The sequence below is a fragment of the Heteronotia binoei genome, chromosome 15 (genome assembly GCF_032191835.1).
Source record: "Heteronotia binoei isolate CCM8104 ecotype False Entrance Well chromosome 15, APGP_CSIRO_Hbin_v1, whole genome shotgun sequence".
In the NCBI taxonomy this organism is placed as follows: Eukaryota; Metazoa; Chordata; class Lepidosauria; order Squamata; family Gekkonidae; genus Heteronotia; species Heteronotia binoei.
In genome coordinates, this window is record NC_083237.1 from 10,328,974 (window position 1) to 10,350,564 (window position 21,591).

General features: G+C 49.1%; 1 gene segment (V, D, J or C); it reads right to left on the reverse strand.

Moving 5' to 3' along the window:
* Nucleotides 1-18,392: 18,392 nt before the first annotated feature.
* Nucleotides 18,393-18,897, reverse strand: LOC132584358 (Ig heavy chain V region PJ14-like). The segment is given in 2 exon segments: nt 18,393-18,703; nt 18,805-18,897. Coding segments are annotated over 2 exon segments (390 nt in total).
* Between the last annotated feature and the right edge of the window lie 2,694 nt (nt 18,898-21,591).

Genomic DNA, 21,591 nt, shown 5'->3' on the forward strand with positions numbered 1-21,591 from the left:
AGCCACCCTGCCCCCAGCACAAGCCCGCCAAATTCGGGTTGTAGCTGAGCGGCCAGGCCTCGAGCCACCACCATCCGAGCCGGCATCAATCCCCGTGGAAAGATCCGCCCAGGTGAGGCTCCCTGTGATCTGCAATCCCCGCACTGAGCCGTCTAGCCCATCTACGGTTCATGCAGACCACCGCACCAACGGTGCTAGGCCATAGGTGCTCCCCTGGGAAACCCTGTGGCCAACCTCCTCTAGCCACCGCCAATGTCAAGCCTCTGCTTTGGCATTAGCGCCCCAACGGTTGGCCCAGAGCCAACCGCACCCCCTGCCGAATTTCGTCCAAAAAGGCCCGGTTACCCAAATCAGAAAGGTGAACACCATCCGGCCGATACAGGTCAACTTGCTCGACCCGTATGGCCGGATGTGGGAGAAAAATTCCTAGTCCCCCTTCCATGGCTTTCTGAATAGCCCGATTAGCTTTTCGCCTGGCTCGTTCCACCCCGCCCGGTGAAATGGCATGCCTCCACACTCTACGCGGCAAAATTGCCGACCAAACCAGGATAACACCAGGCCACCTCCGCCGAATTTCCCGGAGGTCAGACAAGGCCTGCTGGGATAGAGCCTTCCCACGCAGCAGCCCCAAGTCGTTCCCACCTAAGTGGACGACCAGAATGTGTGGAGGTGCTGCCTTCCATTCCTTAAAAAGCAGGGGCATGATCCCGGGCCAGCGCAGCCCCCGACGACCCAGCCAATCCACAGTGGCCCACGCACTGAGGCCAAGCTGGGTGCCCACTGAAGATCGTCTGGCGAAATGGGCAGCCCAGAAAACCATGCTGTGCCCGCAGATGAGAACGCGACGTCTCTCACCACGCGCACCAGCACCTGAAAAGACAAAGAACTGTCAACAAACAGTAACCACAATACAACACCAGCAGGCCCCCCACCTCCGTCTAGGTGACCAAAGGGCGAACATAAGTTTTGTAAGCCGACGACCGCCATCGGCCTATATGCTGAATGGCCGAGGGCGTATAACCCATAGAAGCGGCTGTGGAGGCCGCCCCAATCCTAAAGGAATGTGTTCCGAATTTAAAGCCCTGTAAACCCAACCTGGCCAGAGCCTTACTTGTGATCTTCCAAAATTGATATTTGGTGAGAGGGGAGCCGTCGGCATGCCTTAAAAAGGGGCCTTCAACGTTCCCTCTAACCCTAATGTACCGCCGGACAGCCCTGACCGGACATAAGTCCTGAATAGAGCACATACCGATTGTAATGACAGAGCCCCTCTGCCTTTGGTCCGTCTTAGACCGGCGGATTGTCAGGACAAGCTGACTGTCCGAAATTTTGATATCCTTGGATTGGAGCGCCCTCCCAGAGGTATCAGCCTTGGACTGAACCACCAGCTCACTTACCCGCAAGGCCCCAAAAAAGGCCAGCAGAGAGGCAGCATGAAACAATGCTGCTTCAAAGGGGGAGGAACAAACACAGGGCCAACCCCCAAACAACCCTCGAAGAACAGACGGGGATATAGGTTGCCTATCATCCACCCGCCGGGTCCACTCCCGGGCCCAACCCTCGAGCATTTTTCTAACCCTGAAATCGCCAGTATACTCAGGGAAACCGCGGGCCTTGCTAGCAAAAGCCAATGCTGCAAGTTGGCCCCGAATTGATTTCAGTCCCAGGCCCCTTTCCTTCTGGTGCACACAGAAATGCATAATGTGCTCCACAGGAAACGGCCAAATGTCAGGCAGTGCCGCCGCACTCCTGAATTCCCGAAATTGATTGGACGCTCTGTCGTACGCCTTCCTGGTGCTGGGAGCTAGTGCCAACTGAATGGCCCTACCGGCTTCCTTCTCCCAAGACGCCACAGTTCCTCTGGCATTTTCGCTGGCCATTGATCTGCTTCTGGGGCCAGTTCTCGAAAACGCTCCATCTGTTGGCGAGACAGAGCATCCGCCACCCCGTTACATACCCCGGGTACGTGCCTGGCCAGGAATAAAATATTCAACTGGAGGCAACGCAGTGTGAAGGACCTAACCAAATTCATAACTAACACCGATTTAGAAGATAAAGAATTGATAACATGGACGACCGCCAAGTTATCACACCAAAAGAGGACCGAATGGTTGGCCAGCTGCTCCCCCCAGAGCCAAACGGCCACCAGGATGGGAAAAAATTCCAGAAACGTCAAGTCCCTGCAGAGCCCGCTGTCCAACCATTCCGCGGGCCACTGCTCCGCGCACCAATGTCCTCTAAAAAATACCCCAAAACCGTTGGCACCGGAGGCATCCGAAGAAATCTGAAGCTCGGCCTCTACCTTCAAATCCTCCCTCCAAAAAGAAACACCATTGAAAGATTCCAAAAACTCCTCCCAGACCTCCAGGTCTGCTCGCATTCCAGAAGTAACGCAGGCCCTGTGATGGGGGAGGCGCAGCCGGCCCATAGCGTCACAAAGGCGCCTACAAAAGGCCCTACCTGGGGCCACCACCTTGCAGGCAAAGTTAAGGTGGCCCACAACCTGTTGTAGCTCCAGCAGCGAAACCTTCCGCTGCCCTTTCAAAGTAGCCAGCCTGACCTTAAGGTCAGCGACCTTGGCCTCCGGCAAACGTGACGTTTGCTGCAGAGTGTCAAGCTCAATGCCCAAAAAGGTGAGGACTGTGCTTGGCCCCTCAGTCTTCTCGTGTGCCAAGGGCACCCCGAGTTCGAGGGCTAATTCCTGAAATGCGTTCAGCAAATCAGCGCATTGCTCGGACCCCGCTGGACCTACAAAAAGGTAGTCATCCAGGTAGTGCGCTGTAGCGTTAACCCCGGCCTTGTGCCTGAGCGCCCATTCCAAAAAGGAACTGAAGCGCTCAAACGCTGCGCACGAAATCGAGCAACCCATCGGCAAAGCCCTATCCATATAAAATTTTCCATCAAAACAAAACCCCAGTAGCTCGAAGTCCCTGGGGTGAACAGGCAAGAGGCGAAAAGCGGACTTAATGTCGCACTTCGCCATCTCTGCACCGATCCCACAGGAGCGCACCACTTTGACCGCCTGGTCAAAGGAGGTATAACGCACCGAGCATAATTCCTCGGGGATAGCATCGTTTACCGATGCTCCCCTGGGGTACGAAAGGTGGTGAATAATACGGTATTCCCCAGCCACCTTCTTGGGAACCACCCCCAAGGGCGATACCCTCAACGTGGGAACAGGTGGTGCATCAAAAGGTCCTAGGACCCTTCCTTCCCTACATTCTTTGGCTATTTTTTCCCGTACCACTTGCTCAAGTCCAACAACAGAACGCAGGTTGGTAGCCAAAAAAGGGGCCCTAGGCCCCTGATAGGGAATCCGAAAACCAAAGCTAAACCCGTCGCGCAAATACTGAGCATCGGCCGCGCACGGGTATAAGCTCAGCCACTCATTGAGAGCCGTCAGGCGGATGGGGCTGGGCCCCTTTTCCAGGAGGGTTCTGCCCGCCCCCACCACCCCCAGGGCGCTTGCTGCCCGGCTTAAACTTAGATCTGCTACAGGCCGACATTGCGTGGGGTCCGCCGCAGAGGGGGCACTCATGCCGGAACTTACAGGGCTTCCTGGGACACGCACCTTTGGATGCGAACTCCCAGCAAAGCAACCGGGTTTGAACCGACTGGCCCGCGGTGACGCGGGCCCCTGTAGAAGACTGTTGCTGCTGCTGCCCCCTAAGCACTAAATGGCCGCTATCGGACCTGTCCCCGGCATTTGGTTTCGCCGGGGACATCAGCTGCAACCACAGCTGCTGGTTTATTTGGTCCCACGGCATACCAGGATTAACTGCGGCCCGCATCCGGAAAGCTTCGTCATACTGCAGCCAAGCTGCACCAGCGAAGTCCGTATACGCCCGATACACAATGTCAATATATTGAAAGAGGGCGGCCGCCCTGGCCGGCTGCGCCCTTGCAATGACTCCCGCATAGATCAGAAATCCCGGCAACCAGTTCGCCCAAGATCTATCTACTTTCCTCCTCTTCAGTTTCTCCTTCTCCTTATCATCGAGCTCGTCCTTACTCTTCTTTTCGAGCTCTCTGAATAGGAGGCTGAAGACATCCACAAATTCGCCGCGGAGAATTTTCTCCCGCGTAGCGACAGTCAAATGGTCACCCAGGGGTAAGGAGGTAACCCCATATGGAAGAACATGAATGGGAATGCTGGCATAAGGGTTAGGCGGGTAAAACCACCCGCTACCCTGAGCCCCTGGCCAAGCCCCTTGCATCTGAGCCAACTGCTGACCACCCCACGGCAGAATGCCAGGTGTGGACGGGGGGGTAGAAACCGCAGGTGGCGCGATGGCGCCTACCTGCTGGCCAACTGGAGGAATGACGGAGTTGGGCAGCGGGCTGGGTGTGTGAAACCCCCAAGCCCACGGCTGGACAGGACCCAACTGCTCACTGACTCCTAGCTGCCCCACACCCCAAAATGCCCCACCCTGCGCTGGCTGTGGGGGGGGGGTTGAATGGGGCCCCACGGCCACCCATAACTTGGCTGACAAAAGGGCTTACCACCATCACCCGTGAAGACCCCAGCGTCACCCGGGGTGCGAAGCTCACTGCTGCCCTGCGCACCGCCGCTCGGCGCCGCACCCGATGGGCCCTCCTCCGGATCCTCCTCCTGGTCCGGTTCCAGTGGTGCTTCAGTCTCCGCTGGCCCACCCTGTAAAGCAGAAAGACGCGCGAGCAATTCCGTCTCAAATGTCAATCTGGCCGACCGACCGGAGGCCCGGCGGCGTCCCTCCCAAATGGGGGCGCCCCTAGCGACTCTCTCCTGCTCTAGGGCGTCCAACTGACCCATAATGGCCATCCGCACCTGCTCACTTTCGGCCCGTTCTTCCACCGGAGGCTGCTGCTGGCCCCGCCCACGAGGTGGGCGGGCGGGCTGTTTACCTTTTGATTTACCCTGACCTTTTTTGGGAGCCATCTTGAATGCTACTATGGCACAGGCCAAAGACAGTATTGACTACTCGGACAGGCAGCGGCACTCCAAGGTCTAAAGCCGAGGCTCTTTCACTCCTACTAGCCTGGACCCCACCCCCTTTTTTTTTTTTTTTTTTTATGATATAGATGGAAATGTCGGGGGTTGAACCTGGGACCTTCCGCTTACCAAGCAGATGCTCTACCACTGAGCCACTGTCCCTCTCCTAGGAACGACTGCAACCCACCTCCAGGGTTCACCCACAGCACTCCCTTACAAAGAATGTGTAGAAAGAAGGGCTAGACTGGAGGAAAAGCCCACTGCACACCGGAGGAGGTCCACCCCAACCACTAGCCCAGCAGGCTCAACTCACGTGGCCAGGGACTAAAGAAAATTGGGGGGGGGGGGTTATGGTTCTACCTACTTAAAGGGCTTAACAACTGGGAGGCCGGGTGCTTCACCCACTCAACTCTGAGTGAGAAAGGCCCCCCAATAAGCAGCAGGCACCCTTTTCTACAGGCCCCCACCACAAGGCAGCTGCGTATTACTGGCCCAGCGCTTGCGACCACCAATGGAAAGAACGCTGCGCTCCTTACCGGGCAGCGTGGCCGGCCCGAAGCCCAGCCCTGCAAAGCCCCAGCGCCCCGCCGGCCACTACTCGGGCCTCTACCCGGCCCCCAAGACTTTCACCCACACAGCCCCGCTCCGGCTATCGCCCGCGCACCCACAGCCCACAGCCCGAAGGGCTCACAACGCAAGCTTCCCCCTGGCCCAGACCTCCCAGGCCCCCGAAGACGCTGCGCAAAACTCAGCCTCGCAGCGCAAATCAGCTGGCCGCACGCGCCGCCGGAGCGTGGAAGAAGCCGCCGAAGCCGCCGAGGCTCAACACGCTCCAACGCCGGTCCCTCGCTCCCAGAAATAATCAGCTCTGCCGCGCCGATCAGCTGTTCACGCGCAGACCGACCCGGGAAGGACCGCAGGGACCAGCCGACCAACCGCTCAGGCGACGCTCCGGACGCACGAGGCTCTCATCCAGAGAGCCCAAACCGAACTGCGTGAGTTGGAGGGCGGGAAACCGAGGCTTATAAAGCCCCGATTCCCCGCCCCAGCAAAACACCCGTATATCGGGTGATCCTGCTCCCTCCTCCTTCCGGGCGGGGCAAAGGCGGCCCCCAGCCTCAATTACTGCAGGCAGATTCGGCTGGGTAAGGGCCGGACCTTCCTGAGAGCTCTGGTGTGCAACTAACCGAGTCGCACTGTATAAAATGTTTCACAATCCAGCTTGGATTACTGATCAAATACTGTGGCCTATAATGCTGTTCATAGCTTACTGTTTAGTAGGATTATTGGAGAGATGTTTTTGTAGTGCTTACTTTGTTTTGCTGACACTTAAGCTATCCAGGTTTTTTTCTGGTGATTTCCAAACATCTACAATCATAATGTATTGTTTATTGCTAGGGCTGCCAACCCCCGGTCCGGGAGGTTCTCAACTTCCAACCTCCCCCTGCGATGACATCTCCCATTTGCACCATAGAGTTTTAACCTTCCAAATGGCTAGAGTGCCTGAGAAAACCATAGAGTTTTCCTGGAAACGCCTAAAGTGGCCCCGTACATGTGCTGCCATTTTGATGATGTCACTTTCAGGTGACGTCATTCATCGCGCATGCATCGCGTGCTGGGGGATGAAGAGGACTTGGCAACCCTATTTATTGCATGTCCCATTTTCTTGACTGTACTAACCCACGATGTACGAGTCTGCCTTGAGTCAGTGCGATGAAGTCTGATTATAAATAACATAAGAAAATCAACCACCCAACAAATCAATCAAATATTTTCCATCCTCCTTCTCTGATATCTGAGCCCATGCTGGCTTTTTGTATCTAAACGAAGGGCATTGAACAGCTTCCCTCACCTATCAGAGTCTGTGCGCTTCAGTGGGTAGATTACCAAACTAGGTTCAAGAAGAAATTGGCTCCAGATCCCCACAATGCCCCAGGTCTCCAGATGACTCTGGGCCAGTCACTCCTTCTCAGCCAGATCTGCCTTGCAGGATTGCTGTGTGGATAGCATTAAGCAGTAGAAAACCATGGAAGCTGCTTCATTTCTCCTTTGCAGGGGGTGGGGGTGGGGATGGAATGTCATATTGTTTGCTAAAAATCCAATGTTGGCTACAGTTTGCAAAAAAGGGACGATTGCTCTCATTCCTTATTCTTGTATTGCTGCAGGTGCTTGGCAGGAAGAAGAAGAAGAAGAATTGCAGATTTATACCCTGCCCTTCTCTCTGAATCAGAGACTCAGAGTGGCTTACAATCTCCTATATCTTCTCCCCCCACAATAGACACCCTGTGAGGTGGGTGGGACTGAGAGGGCTCTCACAGCAGCTGTCCTTTCAAGGACAACCTCTGCCAGGGCTATGGCTGACCCAAGGCCATTCCAGCAGGTGCAAGTGGAGGAGTGGGGAATCAAACCTGGTTCTCCCATGTAAGAGTCCACACACTTAACCACTACACCAAACTGTCTCACAGGAGACAGAGCCTACACTTTGCTTAATGTTTGTTGCATGTGAATGTAGACTGGAAAGCCATGAAGTCATGTCTAGGGACAAATTGATAAAAGAAAGTCTTTCTTCAACCAAAGGGTGATTAACACATGGAATTCACTGCCACAAGAGGTGGTGGTGGCTACAGGCATAGCCGGCTTCAAGAGGGGATTGGATAAATTCATGGAGCAGAGGTCCATCAGTGGCTAATAGCCACAGTGTATTGTTGGAACTCTCTGTCTGGGGCAAGTGATGCTCTGTATTCTTGGTGCTTGGGTGGGGCAACAGTGTGAGGATTTCAAGTGTCCTGGACCCACTGATGGACCTCCTGATGGCATCTGAGGTTTTTTTGGCCACTGTGTGACACAGAGTATTGGACTGGATGGGCCACTGGCCTGATCCAACATGGCTTTTCTTACATTCTTATGTTCTTACTCACTGTTTTGGCATTTAAATGACTCTTAAATATGGCTACTATAGCAAGTTTTGGGATTTGCGAGTAAAGCAAGCAGGTTAGGTGCCCCTGTTGATAAATCTGGTCCCAGGAGGTCCCAGGCAGATATCTCAAGATGATGTCAAAACCTGAACATTCTAAACAATGCCACAATTCAAACAAACGAGTATTGGTTTTGAGTTCTGAGAGAGTCAAGGAGCTAGCCACTTGTGCAGAGAAGAACATCAACTTTGTTGTTGTTCAGTCACACAGTCAAGTCCAACCCCTTGCGACCCCATGGACAAAGTCACACCAGGCCCTCCTGTCTTCCACCATCCTCCAAAGTCTGCTCAAATTCATGTTTGCTATATCAGTAACACTGTTCAGCCATCTCATCTTTTGCTGTCCTCTTCTTCTTTTGCCTTCTGTCTTTCTCAGCCTCAGGATCTTCTCCAGTGAGTGCTCCCTTCTCATGTGGTGGCCAAATTATTTGAGTATCAGCTTCAGCATCTGACCTTCCAGGGAACAGTCTGGGTTGACTTCCCTTAGGACTGACTGATTTGATCTTCTTGCAGTCCAAGGGACTCTCAAGATTCTTCTCCAGCACCACAGCTACATCAACTGCACTTTGCTTAATGTTTGTTGCATGTGAATGTAGACTAGAAAGACATCAGATCATGTCTAGGAACAAATTCTATGCAGTCTTGTCACACTGAGCCCCAAGGAGCAAAGATATTTTGGTAGAATTTCTGCTCACAATGCAGATGTGTCACTGCTGGTTCATCAAACGTGACCTCATAGTAGGCTCATTGTGAAAGTTTAAAACATGTGATGATATTTTATTGCTATTGCAGGTTCCCATGCCAAAATAATGTTCCTGTGTCAATGCTGTGTGAAGACATGGACTGGAGGAAATGGAGGGGCCTGCTTCACAGAGCTGCACACAAACATCTGCCTGCATGATGCATCAGTTTCTGGAAGGGCGGTTTTTGTACTACTGAGGAGAGGTTTTCCCTCACTGTGCATTTCGCACAGTAATAGGTGCAAGTGTCTTCAGGCTTCAGGCCGTTCATCTGGAGAAACACCTGCTCCTTTGAGTTGTCTTTTGTGATACTGACCCGATCGCGAAGAGCACTGTTGTAGTCAGTGCTTCCAGAAGTTCTGATAAGTGCAATCCACTCCAGCCCTTTTCCTGGTGGATGACGCACCCAGTTCATTTCGGAACTCGTTAGAGAAAATCCAGACAATGTACAGGTCAGTTTCATAGTCTCCCCTGGTCTCTTGATGCCATCCCCAGACTCGACAAGGTTCTGTGAAGAGACACCTGCAGAGATGCGGAAAGAGATGCATATATTCATAAGCAACTACGAATCCGAGGGACAGCAGAGACAGCAGAATTCTTGGTGCCACATGGATCAGGAGAAAATGGGAGCCTTCCTTACATGCAGGGAAGATGATCAGAAAACTTATCCAGAGTCTCAGTTCCATGATGATGGGTTGTGGAACCTGAACCTGAAGGGAGGTCGAGGCCTATCCAGGACCCTGAGTTCTGTTTCTGTAACTTCCCTATAAAGAAGGCAGTGCCAGAAATGCATTTGCATAATGCCAGGGTGTGCTGACAATATAAGAGCTTGTGTATTTGTGGGGACAAGAAACCGGAAGACAGGGAACATGTATTATTCCAATGTAAATTATATCAGTGTATTAGGGCCGACTATATACTCCAGATCTGTTCCAGTGTCCCTGGGAGAAATATTAGATATCAGCTAGACAAATTATTGGCGGATAGGAATAAAAGAACCACTTTATGTGTGGCAAAATTTGCTTCGCAAGCTATGAGTCTCCAGAAGCAATTCCTAAGGAAAATATCCAACTGAATGCCTTGGCTATGGAACCTAACTAGTGTTCTGGAGGGAAATTATATCATACTGTGTATGTTTTATTCTGATTATTGTTTTACCTGATTGTATTTTATTAAGTTATTTGTATCTAATTTGACTGGTCTATGACTGTTTTAAACTTGAGTTGACTGTTAACCTTTCATCCAAATTTTAAAAGAATTTTATGGATGTTTTTATCCGATTTCTTTGTAATAGTCATAGGCACCCAATTTTATGAATGCTACTGTTGGTTTTATTCTGTTTTTGATGCAAAAAGTTTTATGTGATTCAGTTGTACAAGCTGGTCACTGACTGTAACAATAAACTTAACTAATAATAAGAGCTTGCCAAAGCCTTAGTCTAAGTATCATGAGGCTGGTTTAACTTCGTCTAATAGCCATAATCTCCTGTCCTTGCCCCCAGTCATAGCATCTTCTGAACATTGTCTTGTTCAGAGAGGTCATCTCTTCTGTTGTTCACAGTGTTTACCCTCATGGTAGATGAAGGGATTCACATGGAAGGTGGGGATGGTTTAGGAGTGGACAAACCAGGTCATATTGGGCAGTTAAAAGTTAGGTTATTCAACCACTAAATGTAGCTTCGCCATAGGGAATGGAGAGTCTTCTCATTATCTGCTTCTTGAAATAAAATTAGAGTTGCCTCTCCACCTGCTATTCTGGTTGTGGTTTCCTCAAGTCAGAGTTTTGGGGGTTTTTTGCAGAAAAGACCCAGCAGGAACTCATTTGCATGTTAGTCTACACCCCCTGACATCACCATTGTCTCACACAGGGCTTTTTTGTAGAAAAAGCCCAGCAGGGACTCATTTGCACATTAGGCCACGCCCTCTGCTCCCAAGCCAGCCAGAACTCCAGTCCTGTGCATTCCTGCTCAAACAATGAAATAAAATTAAATAAATCCCTGCTTCTGGTGGGTATTTTGGCTTTATATCCCAGATGGTGGATCATGTCCACTCCCACCAGGAAATTCTTTCCTGAGATTACAGAATAGAAGGGTTTTTTCGTTAGCATGTTTCTTCAATAGGTATATGATTCAATACACACACGCTCAGAGAGAGAGAGAGGACATAAAAAAGATGAATTCCTTTATATCTCAACGTTGTCCAAGATTTGAGCATAACCATTCTTCCCTCCTCCATTTTCTCACAACAAGAATATTGTGAGATAGGCCAGGCCGAGAGTTTGTGACCGAGTGAGCTTCCATACTAGAAGAAGGGACTGGAAACCAGCTGGTCCAGGTTCCTAAGTCTAGCACTCCATGCTATGCACTGCACTGCCTCTCCCCACAACAGACACCCTGTGAGGCAGGTGGGCCTGAGAGAGCTTTCCCAGAACTGCTCTTGACCAGAACAGCTCTGAGAGAACTGTGACTGACCCAAGGCCACATCAGCAGCTGCATGTGGAGGAGTGGGGAATCCAAAATGGTTCTCCTAGATAAGAGTCCACACACTTTTAACCACTACACCAAACTGGTGAGGAGGAGGAGACTAAGATTTTTGCCAGCCTTTCTCCTTTAATTGAGAGGGGTGTGGGAGAAAACCAGCTTTTCACAGATTTAAATGGAAAAACAGCTATGGGTGCCAAGTCCCCACAGAGGCAGATGATACCCTGTCTCCAGTTTCTGTTGCCTACTGCTGCTTGAAACAGCAACAAAAAGGAGGGGGGGGGGATGAATAAAGTTGGGAGTGTCATGTGCGATATTCTGCCAGTTCCTGTGAAAACCCAGCAATGGCAAAGGGAAGATCCAGGAACCATTTCTAGGTAATCAGGTAGCTCCAGGAATCTATAGTATGCCAGACATCATAGAATACATTTAGAATTAACAAGCCCCTGCATAATAAGCAGAGAACATTTCCCTGTGAGAACTTTTCCCTGTGAGTTCTAACACCGGTGTGGTGTTTGGCTCCACCATCAGGAAAGACCTTCCACATTCAGCTCTCCAGAAGGGTTTTTGTTTGGCCGTTGATTGTTTTCCTCTCACTGTGACTCTTGCACAGTAGTACACAGCTGTGTCATCCACCTTCAGGCTGTTCATTTGCAAATAAAAATTGCTGCTATCCTTGGAGGCTGTGAATCGTCCCTGAATGGTGGGGGAATAGTAGTTGGTCTCAGAGGATTTCCAGTACCATACCAACCATTCCAGGCCCTTTCCTGGCTTCTGTCTGACCCAATCCATCCACCAGTCAGTCACAACAAATCCTTTAGTGCCACATGTCAGCTGAACGGACTCGCCAGGCCTCTTCAGCTCTGAACCTCTTTGGGTCAGAACAACTTCAGAATGGACTCCTGGAAAACAAAATGGAAAATTCAGAAACCATGTGAAGCCAGTCTTACTTTCACACCATGCAATAACCTTAAAAATGGGTCACATCTTACGACAGTGATATTATAGGGAGGAAGAATATTTCTTTAGTGGCATTAAAGGTGGCAAAATACCTTCCCAAACAGCTAAAACAGCAATCCAGTGGAGCCAATAAGTCATCATGTGTGGTGTTTGGGAGAAATTTTAATCTGACAGAAGAGGGGTTTCCTTTTTGCGCCCAGGAACTTGAAGGCTTCTCTGCCAAATGAAGTCTGGAAAGAACAACCTGGATTTATAGAGGCAAACGGCACCACAATTTGCATCGCACCCAACATATAAGACACAACCAAATCTCACCCTCTCAAGGATCAACCCCCAGATTTCCATGCATTTTTTTTTCCTCAGGGAGGAGATACTTACTGAAAAAGTAAGTTAATGCAAATACTCTCTCTCTTTCTCTCTCTCTCTCTCTCTCTCTCACACACACACACACACACACACACACACACACCCAGAGGATTTCTACCATCTCAGTCAGCCCAAAAGATGGTCCCTTACTTTGCTGCAGCTAGGGTTGCCAAGTCCAATTCAAGAAATATCTGGCGACTTCGGGGGTGCAGCCAGGAGGCTTTGGGGGTGGAGCCAGTAGGCATTGGGGGTGGAGCCAGGAGCAAGGCTGTAACCAGCATAATTGAATTCCAAAGGACCACACACCATTTAAATGACGTCCCTCTATTGGAAATAATGAAGGACAGGGGCACTTTCTTTGGGGGCTCACAGAATTGGACCCCCTGGCCCAATCCTTTTGAAACTTGGAGGCTGTTTTTAAGAAGAGGCACTGGATTGTATGCTGCAAATTTGGTGTTTCTGCCTCAAAATACAGCATTCCCAGAGTCCCGCATAACCACAGATCAGTTCTCCATTATATCCTATGGGAATCAGTCTCTGAAGGGAATAATATGAAGGGTCTGATGACCCTGAGTCGGGGAGAGGGCCTCCAAACGGCGGATCCCCTGCCCGCACCTGGGGAGTGGCAACCCTAGCTACAGCTGATCTGGCCACCTAGATCCACGGCACAGTAACATCAACACTAGCCTATTGCAATGGACTCTACATTGGTCCACCTTCAAAATCGTTTTGGAAACTTCACCTGGTCCAGGATGCCACAACTAAAAGGAAGCTAGCTAGATGGAGGACACATATCATTCCCATTTTGGAGATGCTCCATTGGCTGTCCATTTGTCATCCAGCAGAACTGAAGGAATAGGCTACCCCTTGCAAAGGCCTTTCGTGGGCCGAGGTCCTTCTTAGCCGTGAGACCACTTCTCCCCCATCCTCCACCATGACAGTGTCACTCAGCTGACAGGGCCTTCTGTGGGTGCCATCCTGCAAATGGGCAAAACTGACAACTGCTTTCTCTGTTGTGGCTCACACCTTAGGGAACAGCTTGCCTAAAGAAGGGGATTGAATAAACATACAGAACAGAAGTCCATCAGTGGTTATTAGCCACAGGGTATTGATGGAACTCTGTCTGGGGCAAGTGATGCTCTGTATTCTTGGTGCTTGGGGGGGGCAGTGGGAGTGCTTTTATTGTCCCGGCCCCACCGATGGACCTCCTGATGGCACCTGGGTTTTTTGGCCACTGTGTGACACAGAGTGTTGGACTGGATGGGGCATTGGCCTGATCCAACATGGCTTCCCTTTTGTTCTTATGTAAAGAAAGCTCCCGGTCTCCTGACATTCATCAAATGATGAAAACTTGAATTATTCCAGAGAACTTTTGTGTGCAAGTAGTTGGGTAGCACTGTACAAAATGCTTCACAAACTGACTTGGAATAAGGATCAGGTACTGTGCTCTATAATGCTGTGGATGGCTTACTCTTGGTTAAATTGTTTTGGGGGCTTACTTTGTCTTGTTCACATTTATGTTATCCTATTTATGTCACGTTATGCAGTCGCTCAAAACTTTAATACCAGTAGCTCACAAAGGAGAATTTTTTGCTCACAGGACTCCATTGCTTAGAGGGAGCCCTGGGGGTCAGTCATCAGAAGTCATCATGACTTCCGGGTGCACACGCAAAAACTATCCCAAAAAAAATCTTTCCGCAGTGCTGATGTTGTGCTGCTGGATGCACAGAACTTGACCCCATAGCCGACTCATCTTGAAGGTTTACAAGAATATTTTATTGCTATTGCAGGTTTCTATGCCAGAAATAACGTTGCCACATGAATGAAGTGAAGCAATCCAAGTCTGAGCCCCTTGTAATAAATATGGGTCTAGGGATTTTACCAGCATAATCTCAAAATGAGGGGAAACTCTGAACATGCTATATTGTGTCGTGATCTAAGCTAGCAAGAAATCTGTCGTGAGGTTCTGAGAAAACGAAGGCTCTGGCCATTTATTGTGCCGAGAAAAATAGCGACTGTGTGTTTGTTTTAAATTTCCTTCCTCCCTGGTAGTAATGAGTGTAGAGAAGAAGGTGTCCATACAAGTCCTATAGAAATCCTTGGGGCAGATTCTTTGCAGTCTTGTCGTGCTGAGCCCCACGGAGCAAGGGGTTGTGGACATAGACCTACTTCCATTGCAGTTGTGGTCCTGCTGGATCCTCAAATCTCGGTCCCATGACCATTGCAGACTCAAGTTGAGGCTGTCCAGCATAAAATATCTTATTCCTACTGTAACATAGTGGGCTCTATGCATGGAGGAGGCGAGGCGGTAGCGATAACAAGCTCTTTATTAAGCACAGCATGGTAGGTGGCTGCGCTAACAAGACTGGCAAACTGGGCCAACGGCCCAACTATCTACAACTCAGCAGGACTGGATCTACATGTTTTTTGAGGAAGGGGGGCAAAATTAAAAAATGGCGCCCCCTTATGGGCCATTCTATCTTATGGTCCCATAGAATACAATGGAATCCATACCCAATTTGGTGCCCCCACTCCGTTAGCGCCCAGGGCAAGAACCCCACTCTGCCCCCCCCCCCAATCCAGTCCTGCAAATCAGGGTTCCCACACAAGCCAGGTATTGGGTCATTCAAACCAGCAGGGGGCTTGTGATTGGTGTAAGGCAGTAGAGATTTGTATCCTGCTGCCTATTGTTTTCAAGTCCCCAGGCTCTGCTCTTATGGCTCCAATGACCAGGCAGGAACACCCACGTAAGTCCTTAATTCAGTCCACATACGTAACAGCTACTGTAAGTTTCCATGCATGAAACGGCATTACAATGTGGATGATGTGCTAAGTCATGGACTGGAGGAAATGAAGAGGTAGAAAGAGGGTCCCGTTTTACACTGCTCAGCGTAAGTGATGAATGCTTTTCCGGAAGGGCTGTTTTTGTTCTTCCGAGGAGAGGTTTTCCCTCACTGTGTATCTGTACAGTAATAGATGCAAGTGTCTTCAGGCTTCAGGCCGTTCATCTGAAGGAACACCTGCCCCTTGGAGTTGTCTTTTGTGATACTGGTCCGACTGCGAAGACCACTGTTATACTCAGTGCTTCCAGCAGCTCTGATGAGCGCAACCCACTCGAGCCCCTTTCCCAGTGGCTGTCGAACCCAATGCATCTCATAACTTGATAGAGAAAATCCAGTCACTGTACAGGTTAGTTTCACAGTCTCTCCTGGCCTCTTGATGCCACCTCCAGGCTCGACAAGGTTCTGTGAAGAAACACCTGCAGAGATGGGGAAACATAGGAATCCATAAGCATCTACAACTCTGGGGGAAAGAGACAGCAGAGCTCCTCATGTCATCTGCATCAGGAGAAGATGGGAGCCTTCCTTACATGAAGGGAAGATGACAAGAAAGCTTATCCAGAGCCTCAGTTCCATTACGGTGGGTTGTGGAATCTGAACCTGAAGGGGGGCTGAGGTCTATCCAGGACCCTGAGTTCTCTTTCTCGAACTTCCCTATAAAGAAGGCTGTGCCAGAAGGATATTTGCATGATGCTGGGGGGGGGGGGGGGCTGCTAATATAAGAGCCTGTCGAAGTAGCATCTAGTGGAAAGCATCTTGTTCAGAGAAGTCATCCCTTCTGTTGTTCACAGGGTTTTACCCTCAAAGTAGAAAAAGGGATTCCCATGGATGGTTGGAATTGTCCAGGAGTGGGACAAACCAGGAGGTATTGGACAGCTTCGAAGTTTAGGTTATTCAACCATTAAATCTAGCTTCTCTATAGGGAAGGAAGGGCCTTCTCACCAGGGCTTTTTAAAAAAAAATCAAAAGTTTATTGAGGATTGCAAACCAGGGTTTGTTTTTTTTTACCAAGAAGAAGAAGAAGAAGATATTGGATTTATATCCCACCCTCCACTCCGAAGAGTCTCAGAGCGGCTCACCATCTCCTTTACATCTCCCCCCCCCCACAACAGACACCCTGTGAGGTAGATGAAGATATTGGATTTATATCCCGCCCTCCACTCCGAAGAGTCTCAGAGCAGCTCACAATCTCCTTTACCTTCCTCCCCTACAACAGACACCCTGTGAGGTAGATGAAGATATTGGATTTATATCCCGCCCTCCACTCCGAAGAGTCTCAGAGTGGCTTACAATCTCCTTTATCTTCCTCCCCCACAACAGACACCCTGTGAGGTGGGTGGGGCTGAGAGGGCTCTCACAGCAGCTGCCCTTTCAAGGACGACCTCTGCCAGAGCAATGGCTGACCCAAGGCCATTCCAGCAGCTGCAAGTGGAGGAGTGGGGAATCAAACCCGGTTCTCCCAGATAAGAGTCCGCACACTTCACCACTACGCCAAACTGGCTCTCTGGCTGGCTTGGCATCAGGGGGTGTGGCATACTGTGCAAATGAGTTCCTGCTGGGCTTTTTCTACCAAAAAAGCCCTGTGTGAAACAATGGGGATGCCAGAAGGTGTGGCCTAATATGCAAATGAGTTCATGTTGGGCTTTTTCTACCAAAAAAAAGCCCTGCATCTCACTATCTCCTTCCTGAGATTAAATTAGAGATGGCTCTCCACTTGCTATTCTGACTGTGGTTTCTACTAGTGGGTATGTTGGCTCAATATACCCCAGATGGGTATATCTTAGGGTTAGCAGCTTAGGGCAACAGAAGTTGAGGGTGGAGTGTCACCTGCTGCTCACCCCCACCAGGAAATTGTTTCCTGAGATTAAGGAACAGAAGGATTTTTTATTAGCATGTTTTTCCTCTAGGTATATGATTCCACACAAACACACAACACATGTACAATCACGACACATTCATTTATATCTTGCTTTCCCCCCTGGTTGAGACTCAAAGAGGCTTTGAGAACAATCATTCCCCCCTCCTCCATTTTCCCACCACACAAACCTTGTGAGGTAGACCAGACTGAGAGTTTGTGACTGGTCCAAAGCCATCAAGTGAGTTTCCATGGTAGAAAGAGGAGACTAGAGACTGGCTTGCCCAGAGTCCTGAGAACTACTCCATCCACTGCCCCATACTGACTCTCAAATGGAGGTGCGTGTGAGGTCCTCTGCCAGTTCCTGTAAAGACTTAGTACCAGCAGCTCCAAAGAATCAGCAGAAACTCTTCAGCATGGGTGGCCAAACTTGCTTAACATATAGCAGTGCCATACAGGCTTCCATGACAAACAGACATGGCTGCCTCAGAGAAACTGTGATCAAGAAGAAGAAGAAGACTAGATTTATACTGTCCTTTTCTCTGAATCAAAGTCTCAGAACATCTTACAATTTCCTTCGCCTTCCTCCCCCACAACAGACACCCTGTGAGGTAGGTGGGACTGAGAGGGCTCTCCCAGAAGCTGCCTTTTCGATGACAACCTCTGCAAGAGCTATGGCTGACCCATGGCCATTCCAGCAGCTGCAAGTGGAGGAGTGGGGAATCAAACCTGGTTCTCCCAGATAAGAGTCCGCACACTTAACCACTACACCAAACTGGCTTTCTTCTTCTTCCCTTTTTTTTTAAAATGCCTACTATTATAGCTACAACCAGAGCCTTGAGACTGAGTCACAGTGATTCACCCAGGGCAAAGACAGTGAAGTTCTACTTCTGGAGAGTCACATCTGATGAAACTGGATCACCACATCTGGATCCACTGGTGGTGAATGAAATACCCTTGAAGGGCACAGTTGTTCCTTTAACTATGCTAGGAAGGTGACATGACATAATTCTTTTGACTCCTGTTGCATTTCCAGGGCTGTAGAAAAGTATATTTAATCAGAGAATTGGGACACAAAATGAGTAGTGCTTTCATGCACCAGTGGTTGAGGAAATGAACAGGATGAGAGACAGCTCCCTTTCCAGCTTCAGCACACAAACATGTGCCTGGAGGAAAGATTTTGTGCTGCCTCTGAAAGGGATTGTCTCAGTGTGTCTGTCTTGCACAGTAATAGGTGCCAGTGTCTTCAGGCTTCAAGCCGTTCATCTGAAGGAACACCTGCCCCTTGGAGTTGTCTTTTGTGATGCTTAGTCGACTCTGGAGCGTGGGGTTATAGCTAATGCTTCCACTAGCCCAGATAACTACAATCCACTCCAGTCCCTTTCCTGGAGGTTGACGGACCCAGTGCACTCCATAGCTTGTTAGTGAGAATCCGGATACAGTACAGGTTAGATGTAGAATCCCTCCTGGGCTCTTCACCCCACCACCGGTCTCCACAAGGGTCTGAGAAAAGACACCTGCAAAGCAGGAAAGAATACAAAATCGTAAAGAGAATGGAAAAGGTACCATGAACCCCCTCATGCTGTAATCCTAAAGGGGAAATGGGAGCTTTTCTTACAGGCAGGGAAGATCAAGAGGAAACCGATCAAAAGCTGAATTCCCATGCCTTTAACGCTTGGCAACAGTTCCCGAGACATGAAAGTGAACTGAGATCATTCAAAGACCTTGCATTTTTTTAATGCCTGGAATGTTCCTTTAAAGACAATTGCATCAGGAAGTCATTTGCATGACATCAAAGACATCCTGTTAAAAATGGCCAAAGACCAACCTCCTGCCCAATTCAGCTTAGACCAGCTTAAACAGTTTGACAACCTATTTAGCCACTTTGGAAGCTGCCAACCAATTAAATGAAGCTGTATAAACACAAAGTACTCTGACTAAGAATTGGCTTCCTGGGCTTGCAGATGACTTCTGGAGATGAGGGAAAGCTAGGAAGATCAGAAGAAGAAGATTTAAGATTTATACCTCACCCTTCTTTCTGAATCAGAGACTCAGAGCAACTTACAATCTCCTATATCTTCTCCCCCCACAACAGACACTCTGTGAGGGTAGTGGGTCTGAGAGGGCTCTCGCAGCAGCTGCCCTTTCAAGGACAACTCCTGCGATATCTATGGCAAACCCCAGGCCATTCCAGCAGGTGCAAGTGGAGGGGTGGGAAATCAAACCCGGTTCTCCCACATAAGAGTTCGTGCACCAAACTGGCTCTCAGTGACCACCAGCACCTTCTGCTGGTGGATTGCATGATCCAACATTCAATCTTCCCCCGCTTACCCATCCTATTGTTCTCCAGGGAACCTACCATACCCAAACCACAGGATAAAGCTCCTGGGATACAGAAAGATAATAAAACAATATAAAAGCAAATTGTTCAGAACATCCCATATATCGCCAAACAGTAATTTATATATATTCAAACACAGCCAGTAGTTATTGCTTTACTTATCCTTACCTCCACATAAACAGTACCAAGAGGTCCCAAGCTTCCTTACTCTTTGCATTGAGCATTGCAGCTCTCTGCACTGAGGTTTGTCGAGATGCTGCTCAGCACACAGAGCATTCCATTCCCACATCCTCTTGACAGCAATGGAGATGCAGGAAGCTCCTTATAGGCTTCCTTAGTGTCCTACCCAGAAGGCAGGTGGCAGGGTATAGCTCAGACTCATCAGGTCTCAGAAGCTAAGCTGGGTCTGCATTAGGAGACTACCAATGAAGACTCTCCGGAGGAGGAGGCCACCAAGTATGACTCCATAGAGGAAAACAATGGCATGCCATCTCTTTAGCTCACTTGCCTTGCTGCAGTCACTATAAATCAGCTGCAACTTGATGGCACTCTTAAACACATACACATGCACAGAGACTTGCAGGCTAAGAAACCAATGCTAGCACAATCCCTTCCACATGCCTTTTAAGTCTTAGAAGGGGACAGGGCAATTGCACCCCCAGCCATAAAGGTGAGGAATGGACTTCTTTAGGAAATTGTTGTTGTTCAGTCACACAGTCAAGTCTGACTCTTTGTGATCCCATGGACCAAGTCACACCAGGCCCTCCTGTCCTCCACCATCCTCCGAAGTCTGCTCAAATTTGTGTTAGTTACATCAGTAACGCTGTCCAGCCATCTCATCTTTTGCTGTCCCCTTCTTTTACCTTCTGTCTTTCCCAGCATCAGGGACTTCTCCAGGGAGTGCTCCATTCTCATTTGGTGGCCAAAGGATTTGAGCTTCAGCTTCAGCATCTGACCTTCCAGGGAACAGTCTGGGTTGATTTCCCTTAGGACTGGCTGGTTGGATCTTCTTGCAGTCCTAGAAACTCTCAAGAGTCTTCTCCAGCACCACAGCACAAAAGCATCTATTCTTCTGCGCTCGGCCTTCCTTTATGGTCCAACTCTCACAGCCATGTATTACTACTGTGAATAACGTCGCTTTGATTATACGGACTTTTGTTGGCAGGGTGATGTTTCTACTTTTTATTATACTGCCCAGGTTTGCCATAGCTTCTTTAGGAAATAGTTTAATTAAAAAAAAATCTGACTATCTTTGTGTCACCTTCCTTGTTTTATGGTGTTCCCTGTTTTTTTTGTTTTGTTTTGTTTTGCTGAAGCCATGCAGGTTTTCATGCCCAGCACCCAGGTGTCAGGCGATGGAGACTCAAGGCAGTATTCATTGAAACAATGTATACTTTATTGGAAACTCATAGCTGGATACAAAAGTTGAGACTAATACCTGGGAATGGTTGTCTCTTAGTCTTAAGGAATCTACATCAAAGCAATATCTAAATAAAGCCACTATTCTCAAAACAACAGGGAGTGAAGGTGCAAACTTTCACACGAGAGCTTCTGCTTATCTTTTTGCCTCTGGGAAGATGCTGGCCGACCGCGGTATCTAATAACGGTCGCATTCCTTTGCTCCTTTTACAACCTAAACAAAGTTTACACATCAAATGTCCCTCTCTTTGAAATGCATGATAGCTACAGTACAACAAAAGGCTTTGGGTTAGTATGAAGAGTCCATTTGGTTAGTATTTTACAATTTTAATATGATAGAGTTACAGAGCCTGACACCAGGGCTGGGTGTATTCTATGGTTCTGTGCGAGCAGGTAAACTGGTATTGAGAACTCACATTCTAGGAAGCTCAGTTGTTTGTTTTTAAAGCCCATTGTTATGGCTACAAAACCTGACATCAGAATGAATGAGCACTTTGTCGTGACTGAGTCACTGCGAGTCACATAGACCCATATGGTTCAATCTCCAATATAACCTGGAGTGACAATACCAAATAGTAAAGCTTGATCATAAGAACATAAGAGAAGTCATGTTGGATCAGGCCAATGGCCCATCCAGTCCAACAC